The following is an 18,263-nucleotide window of genomic DNA, read 5'->3' as shown; positions in this document are numbered from 1 at the left end:
CCTCCACTGTTACTTCACAGTCATCTTGCTCTCATTGGCTTAAAGCAGGATGGTTATCTGTAATTTTCTACAGGTAATTCCAGACACCATCTGGCAGCCTCGCAGCATGATAATCCTCTCACTATTCAATTTTCAGGTCCTTTTACTTGTGCAGCTGCCTGGGCCAAGAACAATTAGACAGAATTGCCGGGGTGTTTCAGTCAGACATGAAAACCTTGGTCTCTCTACCTGTTTGGAGTTCCAGCTCATCCGGGCACAGAGAGATGGACAAGTGAAGAAGACGGGTCGACAAAAATACAGATATAACCATGGCTGAAGCGACAGAGGGTTCGATGGATCAGGAAAAAGCAGGACCGAGTTATCGACAATGATACAGACTGCAGCAGACCAGGCAGCTGTCCAGTGCAACAGACCAGATGTGAAAGTGCTCTTTTCATTCAGGGGTTTCTCCCCTGCATGGATTTCCTTCAGGATCTCTCACTCAAATTAAGCTATTATCAATCATGGTGGGGAAAACCACACTTTAATAAAAACACTGAGGGGAAAGAAAGTAGAAAAGAAACTAAATGAAAGAGTGCAAGAGAGCAGGCAGAGGCAGACAAGAGGGCACGAAAGGAAACCAAACAAATGAAAGCATGCACGACACTTAACATAAGAACCCTACACAATCATACTGTTTCCAAGCTCAATAACAAGCCTTCAGTTTCAGCTACTGTATATCTCAGGGTCTTAAAACTTTACGTTACAAATTGTTGACCTCTCCATGAACTGCATGTGATTTTTTTAAGTCTATTAAGTTTTAAAAATGTCATAAAGATCAAACTTTTTTTTCCACCCTGTATTCAAGGAGTTAAGCCTCTACTTATAGGCAATAAATTTTATCTGAGAACTCTTCCAAAGGAACCCTGAGCAGTAAACCACAAAAAAATGGAGGTGAGTAAAGGACAGCAGGCCCTAATTTCCCAAATGGAGTGATTGTGACTTATCAGAGACAGCATCTTCTGGGCAGGCAGGGGCAAATGAAAGCGAGGTGAGACTGAGTCAGGTTTAGATTACGGGCTGATGTCTGCGGCTCCGAGGCCATACAGTAATCTCTTATGACTGATTGGCTGTAACCAGGAGTGACAACTGCACTGATGCTATCTCGGCATTTCTACCGAGGTGGCATTGAGGCAAGAAAGGGGGGCGGGCAGGGGCGTGATAAAGCAACGCTGACATGCAGTTACTGTTTTCAGATGTTGTGCTCTGACTGAGAAGCAGGTGACAGTGTATGTGTATGTGTGTGTGTGTCGTCTCTATGGGGGAAACAGGGATTTCCTTCAGCATGAGTCACGGGTAGCAACAACAACACTTTCAAAAACATGAATGTGAAATCGTACAGGCACACAAAAACCATGCAGCCCCGCCTCTTCCTCTGTTTTTTCTCTCTCAAACACTCACACCAGTGTTTCCCCCAGATTCTCATTTGTCAGCAGAGTGGAAACATCATTTAGAGCATCGGACACTAAAACAGAAACCATAACAAATGAAACTTTTAGTTTGTTGGCAGCATCTTAAGGCAGGGTGACCCATCCTGTCTATAATTGCAAGGGAAACTCTGACACACACACACACACACATGGATATGCTTGTGAGTACAGGATACATGCAAACACACAAACTCTTGGGACTATTTGCATCTGTCAATGCCCACATGTTCTGTTACCGCAGCTTTGTGGACGTTATTTTGTGAGAGCGCTTAATTGGAAAATTTGCGGGAAAATTGTCCATCGCTAAAATTAAATGCTTAAGCTCTTTATGGCAGCAGAATCCACCACTGTGGATTTATGGGTTTGATCGTTAAACTGTTTCTCAGAGCTCTGCTTTGGCACAAGTAAAATAACAATAAAAGCATATTAAATTTCCAAATCCTATCAGTTCTATATGAGGATATGGAAGCAAAGATGAGTTGTATGTTTTTTTTAAATAATGCAAATTAGTTGTTTTGCATCTTGTGTACTTGTTAGTTTATTATACTGTGGCTTATTATATCAATGACGCCATTTCACCCCCGAGATTAATGACGTCTCTAGATGTCTACTGTATCTATTTACCTATCTATTTATACTGAGAGCAGCTGTAAAGAAGACTCAGTAAGATCCGTAGGGAGCCCACAGCTCTCAGAGTTAATGAACTGAGAGCTGGTGGCACAGAAGCAGCTTGGATAGAGAGGTGGAAGGATGGAGGGAAGCAAAAAGAGGGGGGGCAGTGTTGTGGAAGCCTGGCTTAAGGGTGTTTCCATGGTAGGATTGCCCAGGAATCTGATGCTGGTGCCAGACGCGGGGAAACCCTCATCAAAAACAAGGGAGCACACCCATCAACACCAGTCCAGAGCTGCTCGTGGCCCTAAAGACAGTCAGATTCAGAGCTCAGACAGAAGCAGACCCAAGAGGTTTTACGAAGTTGTGTGTTTTCCATTTTCCTTTGTTGCCACAAAACAAACGGAACAACTCCTCGTCGTTCAGATTGGAGTTTTAGTCAATCAAATATTTCTTGGAGGCAGAAATAATCTCATTGGTTGGATTAAAGCACAGGGGGCCGGGATAAGAACTTAAATCTACTGTGGTTAAGACGAGTGGTATAAGAGGAAAAAACTTGGACACACTTACTAGCTTTTTCTGGAGCTCTCAACAACATCTCATGGTCTTCATGAGATGTGGTTGGATTTTGATAAATGAAGAATGTATGAATATGTTTCCACTTTAGTATAGTATCCACTGGCATTACTAATGGCAGGACATTCATTCTATATTTTTAATAATTCAACTTGTAATTATTCCTATATATAGATATTCAGTACAGCTGAGTGAACTCCCACGCAGACAAAAAAATTAATTAATTAATAATACACTGCATCACTCACCACCTAAAGTTATGTTACATATATATATTTGCTCAGTAAAACTACCAAAAAGTAGCCAGCTTCAGATCATATTCAGATATAGCACTTTTACTTAACTGAAACTATTCTAAATAATCATGTTTAGCAAGTTCAAACTTATATAATTAAGCTGGTGAGACTGCTGACTCTACAAGACTGAACAATATTAAAAGAACAGAGGACGTGGGAACAGAAGAGGTAGATTTTTATTCCATAACGTGTTTATTTTTAATTCAGACTGTGGCATTATTTCTGCCTCTGAGAAATGTGACTCGTCTCTGATCTGCCCTTTTGTCCGGAAGAGATCAGGATTAATCAAAGAGGTCGGGAAGAGGGGAACAAGCCCTGCGCCCATACAATCACTTCTTGTTTTGATAAACAATCTCAGTGCTGGAGGGCCTGTGTGCCCAGGCAGCCTTGAATTCTTCCTTTCACAGGTGGAACAATGAAAAGGCTTCCCTCCTTTTCTGAATGAGTCACTGGGCTGATAGGATCACACGTGTTTACATTGCTCAGCCTTGGCCCAAACTGTTCCTCACGTTGCTTTGCTAAAGCTAATCAAGGAAATTGCTGTTTGTAAACCTCCTCGTATCAACATCTGGGAGCAGTCCCCTCTCCCTCCAAACCAAAACGACTTAAAGTAAGAAAAAGAGAAACAAATACTGAGGCATGACACACACACACATACACACAAATGAGTGTGCATCCACACCACACGCACAGCCACCCACACACATGCATGCACGCACACACACACACACACACACACACACACAACACATGCTGCATTTGTGATCCATTCCTCTGCTGAACAGGCAATGGAAACTTCTGCAAATGTAAATCTGCTGGGTTAAAAATACAGCACATTAATGTGCACCACATGTGGCACTCTGGCAGGATGGAGGATATTTTGACGGCGGGGGGAGAGGAGGGAGGGAGCAGTCTTGGGGTTTCTCCAACAACGGAGAGAGAGGGACACACACACACACGTATATACACACACAGCTGTACTGAGACACCACAGCTACTACTCCAAATCTCCTCCTCTTTTACCTTGAGCCTTTTCCACGAACACCACCTTGGAGTCGTGCTGGAAGTTGTGTCCGTCGAGGAGCATCCTCTCCCCTCCGGGGGCGGGACACGTCTCCAAGCTCTGCTTATCCACCAGCGGCAGCTCCTGGGCCGATCTCTGGGCTGTGGGAGGGAGGAGAGAAACCGGACTCATCGCTCAGCTAATACACACCCACTCCCCATGCAGACCTGAGCATCCAGACCGAGGCTGATTCACTACCTATACAGCTTCCACAGAACTGTCGGCACAGCTGTAAACCTCTGCCTCCTCATGTCAGAGCTGAACTCCCTCTTTGCCTGTGAGTAGGCAGAGGCTTCAAGTTCTGTTTATTTGTGTTTTCATCAAATTATGGTAAATGTTTTGTCTCAAATATTTGGTTTAAGAGTATCTTTCCGCTCCCTGTCTCTCTTACCTCTTGGCCTGCTCTCCTCATTCCTCGCTTGCTTTCAGATTTTCTGAAAAGACCTATTACTTTCCGTAATATATTTGCAAACCTTTTCGGTCTAACTGTAACGCTGGTGCCTTGGCCTGGTCTCCCTTGTGAAAGATATCTGTAATTTCATCGTGATTGCCCGGGACACATAAATAGAGTTTCAACAAAACCTATCTCACATGAGGATCATCTTTTTGTAATTCGACTGCTGCTGCGCTCTGATTTTGATAAAACTCTAATTCTCGATCTTTTGGAAACCATCAATGTCTCCCATATCTCCGTGTTTCTCTGCCTCTGTCTGTCGTTCTGCCACACTCACACACAAAGTGAATTTTGGTCAAAAACAATTGCTCGGTGGCAGTCGTTCAGAAACTAACAATGGTCTATTTCAAGGGGCTGAGATCATGGTTTAACTACTGTCTTTCATTTACCTCATAAGACTTAATCTCTATGGCAGCTTTCGGTGCCAGAACCACATAAAGTGGTTGATCTGCTTGAGTTTATCCCGGTCCAGTGAAAGGTCAACTCCAGTGCAGTGCAGAGAGTCAATGGAGTTTATCGAGCGAGGCCTAAATAGCCTTTACACAGACAAATACAGTCAAATTAAAATGTACTGTAGTTCACAATCACAACCACCAGTTCCCTACCAGCTCTAGTTATAGAGCTGCATCAAATAATTGTTTTCGCTATCGATACATTTAGTGTTTATTTTGTGATTAATAAAATGTTGAGTCTAAAATTTATGAAAAAAATATATTAATCACAGTTCCCCTCTGTCCAATATAATATTTTAACCAGACAGTATTTAATTTTTAATCATAAAAACTGAGAAAAGCAACAAACCACACATTTGAGAAGCTGGAACCAGTGTTTGCGTGATAAATGACTTTCAGGATTAATTAATTATCAAAGTTTCTTCCAGTGGTCTAATTGATTAATTCAGTGGTTCCCAACAGTTTTGTCTTGTGATCTTTCTAACTGGAGCAACTTCTCCCTGCAGCCCCTTGTCACATGTGTCATATGCCTTTGAGTTATGAGTGGTTTCAGCAAAGCATCATTTTTTTCTCCCTCTAACCTCAGATTGTTTGATTTGAAATGATAATTAGAGGCCTGAAATAGTAAAGCTGTCATGATTTTTTACCAGAACAAGACTAAGGCTGCTGTCGAATATTCAAAAAACAAACAAAACAAAACAAAACAAGAACTATGTCTTCCAGTCACTTTTCCTTGATCTCGATGGAAAATGTCACAAGATCAAGACAAAATGTGAAGGATGATGTAGGAAAACACAACTGGAGTGCAACTGCGCCTACACTAGGCTAAATTATTATCCAACAGTAGATGGTATTGAGTGTGTCGTGCACCTTTCCTTAGCAATTGGGAAATTCAGCCAGCTCTTATCATGGCTGTCACTTAGATACTTCTCATTCATTTCACTCAGGTAGGAACTTTTCTAAGCAAAAAAGACTGTCAGCAGAGTTTACATCCATGCTAGCTACTGTGAAGCTGTATTTAGGCACAGTGGTGCTTTGAGTTAAATGCTAGCGATAGCGTGCTAAGACACTCACAGTGACAATGCTAACATGCTAGTTTGCCATCTGAGTTTAGTTTTAGCATGCTAACATTTGCTAATTAGCACCAAACTACAGCTGAGGCTCATTATTTAAGAAGGTCATAAACCACAGAATTGGACTAATGATGGTGCTATAGGAAAGGCCAGGAGATCACAAGCGTTGTTAGGATTCGTCCTCAAGGGAACATGAATCTTTGTGGAAAGTTTCATGGAGATCCATCAAATAAATGCTGATATATTTCTGTCTGGACTAAAGTGGTGGACTGACCAACCAACAGACAAATAAACATCGCCAAGCCTAGAGCCATGGCTGAAAAAACAGGATGTGAGGAAAATTAATTTGGTTGTGTGTAGCAGAAAATGTTCTTTCTTTTTTTGTATTTCAGTGATCATCTTCCAACCCCAAAATGTTCTGACCCCTTCAAGAGGTCCCCACCACCATGTTGAGAGTCAGCAAGTTGACAAATATAACAATCTAAGCCCTATTTAGGAGGCACTCTGGGACTGAGGAGTTTAGGGTTGATGTAAGGAGAGGGAAAAAATAAATAGTACACAGTACACAGAGATGTACTCACAGCACTCAATGGGGTTGGATGCAACTTGCAAGGACACTGTTCTCCCTGTGGCCTGGTTGATGTGAATTCGGAAGACCATCCGCACACGTGTGTTCTTACGCCCGATGTCGGTCTCCCCCTTTCTCAGCTCGATGTCTGAATTACGCAGCTTCAAGATCCCAGCGCAGTCGATTCTGTCAAGTGCAGACACAAGACGAAAAAGTTGGAGTCTGCCAAAGCCTGTCTGTCCACAAGGCAAATTACCATGTGCATTTATGACATATATACTTTCACAGTTAATCAGATGGTGATTTATACAAGAGTGCAGCCAAATCAAAAGTGATTTTCACTCTGGAATCCATCAACACAGTCCTGAAGGAGGCTGCAGTCATGTCAAGAGAAGATTAACACCAGTACCCCCAACAGAACATTTACACCTCAGTGCATCTACTCTTGGGTACAATTCAACCTCTATAGAAATAAACGGCTGGGAAGGTTTATTACATCATGAATATCTTTGCTATGATCCATAAGAAATGGTTCCTAAAATACTATTCTCCCTCCACAAATCTTACAACCAGGGTAATAATTTTTTACAGCGTCAAAGTCTTCATCAGACACTTAATAAAAGCCCCATCCCCCTCCTCCTCCTCTTCCCCACCCCTCTCTGTCTGCACTGTATTCATCTCACTTTTTCATACTTAAATACCTCGAGCCTCAGTTTCTGGCTTTTCCATTGCCGTGCTACTTGATGCCGCATTCCTCAAAGCCTAGTTAATGTCAACTTTTACACACTTTTGAACACTCCCTAACATTCTTCCCGCCAGACACCAGGGTCTGCTTCACTGGCGAAGTAATCAGGTGTTGATGCTAAGGACCCCAGCTGTTCAGCTCTCCGCCTACGCAGACGGGCTGAGTGCAAAACCACATACTGAGGCGTCCATTCTATGCCTGAGAAAACGTTTTAGAAAGAGAGGACAATACCAAGAGAGAGGGGCAGTAGTTTTTTTTTCTTTTTTAAAGGCGGCCCATTGCTATCATTGAATTTATTAACACTTAATTGGAGTCATACCAAGTCAAATGTGGAGACTCTGAATGTTGATTAATGGTTTAATCTAGGACATGTCCCCCTAAATGATTATGAGTAACTATTTTAGAAATATAATAATGCCTGTATTCTATTCCACATAATAAAACATCTATATGTCACACTGGAGTGCACGTCAAAACGAATAAATCTCCCACAAATCCCTCGCCTAAACTTTAAGCACTCCGAGGCGTGTCCTCCGTGAGAAAAGAGAAACCATATCCCGAGGTGAAGCAGTTGTATAAGGGGAGCTTATGTGTTACATCCATTAAAACGCAGAGAAAGTGCTGATGCAAGCAGGCTGCTACTGCCTGCAGCTCAGACAGAAACCCCAGGTCCCTGTTTGCAGCTTTGAGCTTCCCCAGTAATCTGATCTCTGAGGCTTGTAAAATGGGAAAGCCACCCGTCTGTGTACAGAGGGCAACGTTTTCAAAAACCCAAACACTACAGGAGGCATGCACACATACATCAGACAAGCAAACCTCATGTCTCCAGATTAGAAGCTTTTTTAGTGACAAGCTTTGAGAGGGTTTAATTAGCCCATGGGGTGTGAAATCTCCCCTCAGAGACGACCAGAGGACGCCTCAGTCGAAGTTGAACTTCTTAAATTTGAGTTTAGAGCCTTTCAAATAACAACCGTGATAAGTATCTTTGAGCAGCTGGTGTTTAATGGCTGTAACTATAGCACGTCAGATGTTCACACTGTCATACCAAGAGCCACAGTTATTTATAAAACTTTTCAAGTCAATTTCTTGAGTCTTTCAGGCCAAGTCTTAAGTCAGAGGACAAGCCCAAGTTCAAGCCATAAATTTTGTGTTAGTGGTGTTTTTCACACGACTGATTGAGGCCTAAGCAACACAAAAGAGGACTTGAGACTAGACTTGGACTTAAATATTCAAGTCTCAGGTTTTACCTGGTAAAGAGCAAACATATTTATTTATTAGGCCGTGGCTTGATTTTTATCTGCCTTTGAGAACTTATCCTGACTAACTCATGACTTGAATTTGTCTCAGGTAACCTGAGATTTCACTTAGACTCAAATGACTTGATGCTTGACATGGGCTTCTCTCAAATTACTTGACTTGGAGAAATCTTGACTGACTCGAGCCCTGACTCTAGACTTGCCTTCAAGGACTTGAGACTTGGCCTAAAGACTTTTTGTCTTTAGATTTTTGATTTCACTTGTACTTGTACTCAAATGTCAAGTCTCAAGTCTTCAAGTTTCGACTGACTTATACCTTGATGTGGACCTACAAGTCTTCATAGTAAGTCCAAGTCTTAAGCTTTTTTAAGACTAAGTCCACATCAAATTTTTAATGAATAAAAACATGACGCCCAAGATAAGTCTTAAATTTCTTGAAACTGGACTTGGACTCACACCTAACGACTTAGACAAAAGACTTTAGACCAGTTTTAACCAATGAGTATCATCATATCAGACCTCACTGAGTGGGTACAGTCTCTGATACTCACATGGCCCGCATGTTGTTCTCTGGCAGCAGAGGGATCTCCAGCACCTTGGTGTTGTTGTGCAAAGCCTCGTGGCTCGGGGTGGACACCGTCTTCCCTGTGATGCGGTGGACCTGGTAGAAGGCGTGGGGCCTCAGCAGCCTGTCGTCAGCCGTGCCAATGAACAGCTGCAGGGTCAGAGGCTCGCTCTCCATGTAGCCGTGGAGCTGAGAGGGGCGAGAGAAGAGAAAAGACACAGTTGTGATTAAGCCTTCAAAAAGCATCCATGTCAAAAACAAACGTAGGTCTTTCAGAGGCCAGGCTCTCAGCGTGATGGTTTTCAAACAAAGTACCCATTTAGGATCTTGTAATCACCCTCTCCATCTTCTTTAATTTACTACCAATGACTTGTATGCACTTCCTCCATCAGTTCTTCTAAGGCCTGCCAAGATGTTGATCCTACAGTAGCTGAATCTCAGGGGCAGCTGTAGCCAGAGAGCAGTAAAACCACCTACAGCGAGCAGCTTTGTGATTTGTGAGCCCCACGCTCGCCTTGTGACAAGACTAAGCTAGTGTTTCAGAAAAGTCAAGGTCACGTCAGTCCCACCAAGCCCGGGCCAATCAGGGTCAAGAAAAACTCTCACTAGTGACCTCGTTCTGATTATTATCAGTAAAATGATCCTGGCACGACGGAGCTGGAGACAGTACAGAAGTGCTGCTCGCTGTAGCTGGCGGGCTCGACCCAGAGCTTCTAAAGTATTCCCAGACCTCCATAGGTGTTGCTTGACAGGAGGCCTCCTGCCAGGATGACCTCAGCCACCCAGACTGCGGAGTGCAGGCATGAAGCCCAAACCCGCAGGCTGAAATATGAGAACAGCGGCTACTACTGACACACTGTCTGAGAGTTATGTATGTTATCCATACAGTGTGACGAGGGGGGAATTAGAGCAGAATACGCAGCACTTTGAAGTCAAAACAATTGAAAAAAAAACTACAGTAAGGCAACGATAAAAGGGGCTGTAATATAGGAATATACTACAAAATATAATGTATTGAATGTGAAGATTATATGGATTTTTTCTTGCATTGTACTTGTGAAGCTTTTCCTGCTCTTCTTACAGTAAAAATGTCCTCACATGACCAGGTAACCTGAACCCAAATCTACCTTTTTACATCACAGATGATATTTGATCCTGTCACTGTCAGCCAGAAAGGTTTGAAGAGATTAAGCAACATTTTCATCTGCACTACATTCCAATAAAGACTGACACAATAATGATATATCAATTTAGAAAAAATGTTAATGGCTATATCAGCTATAAATTTCAAATTACTGCATTTTCCCCAAATTCTTCCCATTGGATCAGTCAATACACCACAAAATGGAAATGGTCCTGTTTGACTCAAGAATCTCAAATCTTTCCATCCTTTTCAATAAAATTGAGCAATTTTGCGGCATATGAAATGCCTCCAATTATCAGGTCTGAATTAGGGGAACTAGAATTGTTGGCCAGTCAGGGTCAAGTATTATGTCTGCTCTCTCAGTGGGGAGTTAATATTCAAATATATTCGATAATAATTTAACCGCATTACATTCATGAGGAGCTGTATTTCAGTTTGAGTTATAGCATACCTTAGAAAACTCGAAAATATGTAGAAGAATGTCTTAAGATGAACAATATGTGCACATCATTGGCCCCGGATCCCGTCAATGTGCTGTGAAGACAGAATCTGAACCTGATCTAATCTTAAGTCTCTCTGGAGAAGAGTGTCGGCTGAAACGATCAGCTGAAATGTTGAAATGAAGACCACAGTCTTCACTTACATAAGAAGAGCGCTCGAGGCGAGGAGTGCCCACAACGAGAGCGAAAGGCTCAGACCCAGGAGGCACAACATGTGATTTGGAGGAGGATCCCTGTCAGGGTTAAGAGCCTGCAAAAGCCCTGTATATTTGTGTAAGGAAATGGGTTGCTGCCTAGCAATGCTGTTTATTTAGGCAGCAGAAAGGAGTGTGATGAAGTGAGGTAGCCCGCTCGCAAGGTTAGGTGGTTACTTTCAAAGTGTAATTACTAACAGATTACTGATTATCTGTTTTATATTTTCATCAACAGCACAGTCTAGACAAATAGAAATAATCAAGTTCAATAATGTCATCTGACTGCTTTCAGCTGTTTTTGGTTGCTTTGCTTCCAAGATTTGACAAAACAAATGCATTTGTAGAAACATTTGCAATTCATGTCAACATCGTCATCCATCATTTCAAGACATAAGATTATCTAAGCGGCAATCTTGCAATCAAGAAACCTTTCTTTTTCGTTTTTTTTGCTCTGTGATCTCAATGATATGTTTTGTAAAGCAGCTGCAGCAGACAACACTTATGATTTGTTGTTGCAATTAAATATCACTGTGATACTGCTTCATGTAAACCCTGCGCTCCTCCTCGCTGGCAGTTTAACATTGGCAATGCAGCCACCCCTCCCTAGTTCATATTATCACCCACAGGAGGAATGCCGAGACTCCTGGCTGCTCAAGGCACCAAAGAGGAGGAGAGAGGGGTGAGGAATGGACCAGGGCTACCTCTCCATTCCTATCATTGCTCTAAAAGGATGATCACACATGCTAACACAAACATATATGGACTATGTTTCAGTTTTGTCGAGAGAAAGGGGGTAGTTCATCCTGTCACGCCTTTTGTTTCACATGATATTTGTTAATTAGACTTTGTTTAGAAATCTAAATTTGATCATAAGGATCAAGGCCGAGAAAAGGCGCATGACTCCAAAATAACAACGTTTAAATCTAGGTCATGAAAGCTGACTTCAAACAGAGAAAAAAGACCTCACAGACTTGAATAGGGGTATTTCCTCTCCACCAAAGTACAGCATGAAACCCTGAGCATTAACTGTGGTGAGGACTGCACACAGCACTTCAGAGGGGCATACTTCAGTCTGCTGCTGGCGTAAGGGCGGGTGTGGTTGAGGCAGGCAGCAGCGATGGCATTGAAAAAGAACAGAAAACAGCCAGCTTAGCTGTGCTGGATGCTAGACGTGGAGAAAAAGTGTACCACACAGAACAGGACCTTCCAGAATAAACTCTGTAAAGTCTGGGCAGGGTTTGAGTCACAGGAGCGACGGAACGAGCCGCAGAGGCTTCGTCAGCCAGCGTCCACAGCAGAGGCTGCAGCGCTGCGTGTACCATGTAATCAGGAAGTCAAAGAGATGGGGCTGCCTTGTCTGAGGCTCCCTCCAACATCTCCATCAGAGCCTGCCAGAAACGTGTGTGGTTTAGGCGCTGCCGCCTCCGCAGGACGCAGCGCGCGATGATGTCAGCCATGCACACGGGAACTTTCCTAAACAAAGGGAAGTCTGTGTGGTTGGGGTGGTAGCTGGCGGAAAAGTAGGGGGAGGTTTGAGTTTAGGTTTAAAGAGAACACACACTCTCTATTTCAGCTGGGGTGAACCCAGACCCCTGTCATTAAATCATTAGCACCTTCTCATGGACAAATACACGCATCTTGCACAGATGTGTGGTTCCAGTTGCGACACACTGGATGGTACAAAATGTTTTGGTTTCCACTTTTTTTTTATTCCACTGCTCCATACAAATATAGCATTCTGTTTCCTTATTCTGCTGCTTTGTGATCAACAAAAGACTTCCATCCAAATATATCACAACACTATTGTAATTAAACCTTTCAGCACTTTAAATGATAGCTGGTTAGAGACACAAGGTTCATCCTGGGGAGAGAAACCACAGCTATGTCATAGTATACTGTTTTAGTGGTTAGAATACATAAAATCAATTTATTATTTTGTGGTGAATATGCCAAATAGCCAGCCAATTAAAATGTTTATCCGTAGATTTAATTAGTACTTTTTTGTTGTTCCCCAGGCTGACTCATCAACATGAGTTATATTTGATCTCTTTCCAGCTGTAAACAGCTCTTCTTCATCCATGGCACATTAAAAAACATGTGTTGTAGCCTGTATACGGAGCCAAAATTATCAGTTGACTTAAGCTTATCACAGATATCTCAATGAACCTCAGCTGATAAGGAACAAGAAATTGCCATATAGAAATGCTAATTATGTATGTGCAGTAATATACAAACAGCATTACCATTGCGTAGTTTGTCCACTAGAGGGCACTAGCAATTTAACTTTTCAACTATAACATTTTAGTTCGCTAAAAGTTTTATATTACTTTATGTGTTTATGATACAAAACAAATATTGGACAATACATCATCGACTCAGTAATGTTATCGTTCGATTTGTTGTTACCTGATTCTCTTGTTTACATATTGGCCTCTAAAATCCAGTATCAGTCTGGCAGTAGCAGGTAAACTTAGTTTTGCCAGTTTACTATTAATTCAAAACCTGCTCAGAATAAGTATGTAGCGTGGACTTGGGAGGCAGCTGTTTGTCTTTAAAATGGCTGCATAGCATTGTTAGCATTCCCTGGAGCTATATTAGCTAACTGCTCCTCTGTGGCAACAAGACAAACTACTCATGCTAAAATTTTATCGCACCTGAAAGGCAAAACACAAAAAACTCTGACCCATATGTGACGAATGTCTGGTTAACTTGTAGACTTATTGTAATGTCTTGATAAAATGTCAGAAGGTATTAATTCAACTGACAGCCCTGCTTACCACTCATTTTGCCCAACTCCCTACTTCAGACCCTTTATTTATTCAGAGACTGAGGTCAGCGGTGAGGAGTAATGGTTGGGGGACCAGATGGGTTTATAAGCAAAACATATCTGCAGTTGTCCACATTTTTTTTTCTTCTTTAGACTCGACCACCGGAGCTACTGTGGTTAAAGCTCATGACTAAGCTTTTACTGGCCATGCTACATCACTTTGTAACTGTCTGTGCTGCACTTGAGAACGCAATGGAAAAGTCTGACTCACCCTAGTCTGGACAGGAAGTGACTGAGTGGACTGGTCTGTCTAATAGCATACCTATGGTATTCCATTCATAAATGTGACATCTTTGAACAACATAACAGCCAGGTCACGAAACACATGTCGCCCAAAATCTATTTTAACACATGAGGTAGAAAACAGGAGTGGGAAAGTGTTGAAGCGAGGAGTGATGAGGTAAGTAGGAGAAGAAAGGGGCCTAATGGCTGCACCGTGTGTTGGTTTAAGCATCACAGGAAACTGAGCAGTCTAGTTTGGTGGTTCCCAACATGGGGTTTGGGCCCCTGACAGGAGTCACGAGATGATAAATGATGAACACTGTCTTCATATGACACAATCTAAGACAGGAAAATCAGTCTTTCTTTGTGTGCACAGTTTGTAGAAATCTCCAGCCTGTGATAAGGTTGTCGATAAAAGATTTAAGTCATCACTAGCCTGTTTTTTCTTACCTGTATGACTGGGTGTCCTCCCGCCAGGGCCTTTACCTGCTCCCCTGCTGCCCTCTGTCTCGTAGTGGGCTCGGTGGTGGGACTTGGGCTGCACCTCGATCTGCAGGCTGTACGGCCCCGAGCTGGACGGCAGCTGCCAGTCGAGAGCTGGCAGGGTCGGGCTGTCGGGGGTGAAAACATGTCCGACATGTCAACTTAACAAGGAGGCAGGAGGACTTATTTTAGATGCACTTATCGAAGTAGAATGTGCAGAATGTGAACACTGTGATATGCCAGACTTTGAGATAAAGCTGTTATGAAATTACAAAGATGCTTCAACTTATTTCTTGTTAGTAAATATATAGTATATAGAGTGTCCATGCAGATTAAATGAATGTATGGAGAACTCCTCATGTGATTCCTCAGTTCAAACTGACTCATTTTTAGTTTTATTCTCTAGTAATCTTAAGATATTTTCCTCAGTTTGAACATATTATTCGAGACTAAAATCTTCATCTATAAGTCAAACTGTTGCTCCTCGCTCACCTTACATATTGCTTTGGCTTGGACCAGGAATACGGGTGCTGCGGCACATCCAGAAACCCACCACAGTAGCCTTCCTTCTTTAACGACAGGCGGTTGGAGGGGTGCTCGTCCTCACAGAGCTGCCCTGGACTCAGCTCCTCACCCCCCGGCTCCACCTTCAGGCTGACTGTGGGGCTGTGCTCCAGGCTGGTTTTCCGGGCCTTCATGGGGATTCCCTCCCCGAGGTCAGCCACTCCGTCTGTGGTCAAGGCATTTATGGCTGCCAGGATGGCTGAATTGGTGTACTGGTTGGTGTTGGGAAGCCAGGTCTCCTCGGTGACACTGAGGCGAGGGGAGGTTTGTGGGGACGGTCTGGGGGAGTGGTTGGGCGAGTAGGGGTAGTGCTTGTGTGGCGCCCCGCTGCCGTTGAAGCTGTACTTCCTCTTTGCACCACAGGGGGAGTTGGGCCTGGAGCCACGCTGACCCATCCAGGTGTCGTCTGTCACACTTGTGCGGGGAGAGGTGGAGGGGGAGTGGCGAGGGGAGCCACCAGAGGCGCAGCCATCACCCGGCAGGGCGAGGGTGGAGCCTTTGGGGGACACAGACGGAGACTGCCAGGGGGAGTTCTGGGGAGAGTTGTCGTAGTTGTAGGAGAAGCCTGACTCATAGGAGGAAGCCTCAGAGTGGCAGCTCCGAGATGAGATGCTGCTGGCCGGGCTCAGGCAGCTCGGGTCGCGATAACCTTCTGCGCTCGGGAGGGTCAGCGTCACTATGGAGTTGACTCGCTTGGCAACAGGAAGGCTGCTCTCCTCCACCTCATCCTCAGGAAACTGACCGTAAGCTGTGATCTCGATACGAGGGCTCTCCAGGGTCGGGGCCCCGTTTGGGCGGATGCTCGAGGATGAATAGTAGCCGGCCACCCTCATGTCATCCTGAGTGTCATAACTGTGGGGCTCGGTGACAGAGACAGATATGGTGGGGCTGGACTGGAGGCTGTGGTACTGGGAGGGAAGACAAGGGTTGCCCAGTGGGAGGGAGAGACTGACATTTGGCGTGTAGCCATATGCATCTGGAAGGCAAACAGATTGACTTTGTTACCATGATAATCAAACACACATTCACTGGCTCCTTCACTGAGAGGGAGGCAGTTGCCAAGTTGAGTCTTATGAGAGCTGTTGCCTATAATGGCAAAAGAACAGCTCGCCTACTGGATTTGGCCCTAACTACTTCCCAGTGCAGAAGGTCTGCAAGTTAAAACTTAACGCCTCATCTAACGGGGTTCCCCCAAACACACTGAAGCGAGCGACACAAAGCATCTCTGAATGGCTCAAACTGTACAAAGCAAATTAAGCGGGAGACACGAGTAAAGGAGCCAAAAATAACTCCAGTCTAAAAATAACCAAAGGCAAGACCAGGTGGTTTTTTTCCACTTCACGGTGCCAGGTTCATGCCACTTAATGCACATGCTGCAGCCCATAAACTGTAACATTATGACACACACCAACTTTTGCTTTTGTTGGCCAGTGTCATGTTCCAACAGCCTTCGAAAATAAACACAGGAGGGACGTGATTCGTTTATTTGCATGCTGCAAAGGTGCATGCTGTACTCAGCCCAGGGGTGAGGGAGTGGGGAGCTCATGGTCTCATGCCAGCGCTCCTGCTGGCTCGTATTAAAGCTCTGCCCCTCTGTGGCGAACGCTGAGGTCACAACCAGGGGCAGAGGAGAGGGAACATGGGAACGGGAGTTGTGGTTAAATGGTGCATGAGGGCTTGGTGAACGTGACCACAGAGGAGCGCATTGATACGCTCTGAGACGACAGACAGATGCAGTCAGACAGCCTGCAGTCACCACAGCTCCTGTCTGCTGTAAATTAAAGAGAATTAGGGGCCCTGCCTATAAAGACTATGACATCAGTGCTGCACCATATGACTCCTTGCAATAAAAGAAAATTATGCTTACATTTAATGCTGCTTGTGGTGTGTGACACAGTAACAATGAAATGTTTGTTTTCTATTATTAGACGGCTGTGAATTAGCTGACATCCCCATAACAGGTAGCCTGAGGGGGGCTGCACCATCAAATGACTCTGCTCAATACTGGTCCCCCTGAATCACTCACAGCGTTACCCACAATGCCGTTGTCAGTCATTAGCACAGGTTGAATTCTCACTATTTTGGGAACACTTTTTAGTCAGGAGAGGCTCACAGCAGCAGAGCCACGCCCACCTTGCCCAGATCAGCAGGGAGGGGCGCACACTGTATCTACACCACTGCTTTAACACTGACTCCAACTGCAACACACTGAGGCTGGATACAGGCGGGGGAAAGTGCGACTAAGACCCCAGCTCAGTTTAACACAACACTTCAATGTATCGCATCCGGGCGTGAAAGAGTCAGACACTGATGAGAAGCTGAATAAATGCCACGTTAACAGCCTCACTGCACTGTGGTTTTAAAAAGACACAGACAGAGGGAGTCTACTGTAGTAAATAAAAGTCAAACTCACCCTCTTCAGCAGATTTCATCTTCGTCTTTTGGCCAGAGAAGCAACGTCTGAGATCAAACTCTGAGTGCAGTTGCAGATGGGAGCGATTCTTTATCCATATAGCGGAGTTTATATATTCCCCAGCTGTTGCTCAGGATCCTCTCTCGCTGTATCACCGCAAACAAAACAACCAGAGTGAGAAATAATAAAGTAAACAAACAAACAAACAAAAAAACTTAGTTGAAAAACAGCTGTTTCGACTTTGGGAGGAGAAAAAAAGTCGCATCCAAAATGAAAAACGTCTGAACGAGATGAGTCAGAAATATTAAAACATGTGGAATAAGCTCATGACTGATGCAGATGAGTTCTGTTAGAAAAGCTATTTTCGTCGCTGTGTTGAGATATCTGACTCTCTGTCGGGGGATCCTGGATCTGCTGGGTCGCTGTGACGCACTGCTCCGGCGCACAGAGGACTTCTGCGCTTTTAAACTCGGGGATCACCTCGGCGGCGGCGCACCGCCCCTCCAAACTCTGACGCATCTGCACGTCCGACCACCAGATGGGTCCAATGGAGATCCTCTCTCTCCCTCTCTCTCTCTCTTCTCTCTCTCTCTCTCTCTCTCTCACACACACACACACTCACTGGGGTTTCCAAAGGCGAAGGAGGCCAATTAGTGGAACTGGCAGTGAAGCCTCCGAGATGAGTAAAATAAGCCCTCGCACCGGGAGAGCCAAATACAAACCACCAGTGATTGGAAAAAAACATCCTATACAGCGCCTGCTAAAGCTAATCCAGCAGAATTTGAGCCAG

At 44.1% G+C, this 18,263-nt stretch overlaps 1 protein-coding gene across 1 annotated transcript in view; it reads right to left on the bottom strand.

The window, feature by feature from the left end:
• Positions 1 to 18,043, bottom strand: part of nfatc1 (nuclear factor of activated T cells 1) — a 39,924-nt gene extending 21,881 nt beyond the window's left edge. The window contains 7 exon segments of the mRNA XM_018699476.2: positions 3,974 to 4,114; positions 6,574 to 6,746; positions 9,113 to 9,315; positions 14,464 to 14,499; positions 14,501 to 14,624; positions 14,989 to 16,036; positions 17,474 to 18,043. Of these exon segments, the coding sequence (XP_018554992.1) occupies positions 3,974 to 4,114; positions 6,574 to 6,746; positions 9,113 to 9,315; positions 14,464 to 14,499; positions 14,501 to 14,624; positions 14,989 to 16,036; positions 17,474 to 17,492 (1,744 nt within the window). The 5' untranslated portion in view covers positions 17,493 to 18,043.
• Between the last annotated feature and the right edge of the window lie 220 nt (positions 18,044 to 18,263).

This window comes from Lates calcarifer, linkage group LG3 (genome assembly GCF_001640805.2).
Source record: "Lates calcarifer isolate ASB-BC8 linkage group LG3, TLL_Latcal_v3, whole genome shotgun sequence".
Lineage (NCBI taxonomy): Eukaryota > Metazoa > Chordata > Actinopteri > Centropomidae > Lates > Lates calcarifer.
The sequence above is the reverse complement of the archived record's forward strand: the minus strand, read 5'-3'. Positions and strand labels throughout refer to the sequence as shown.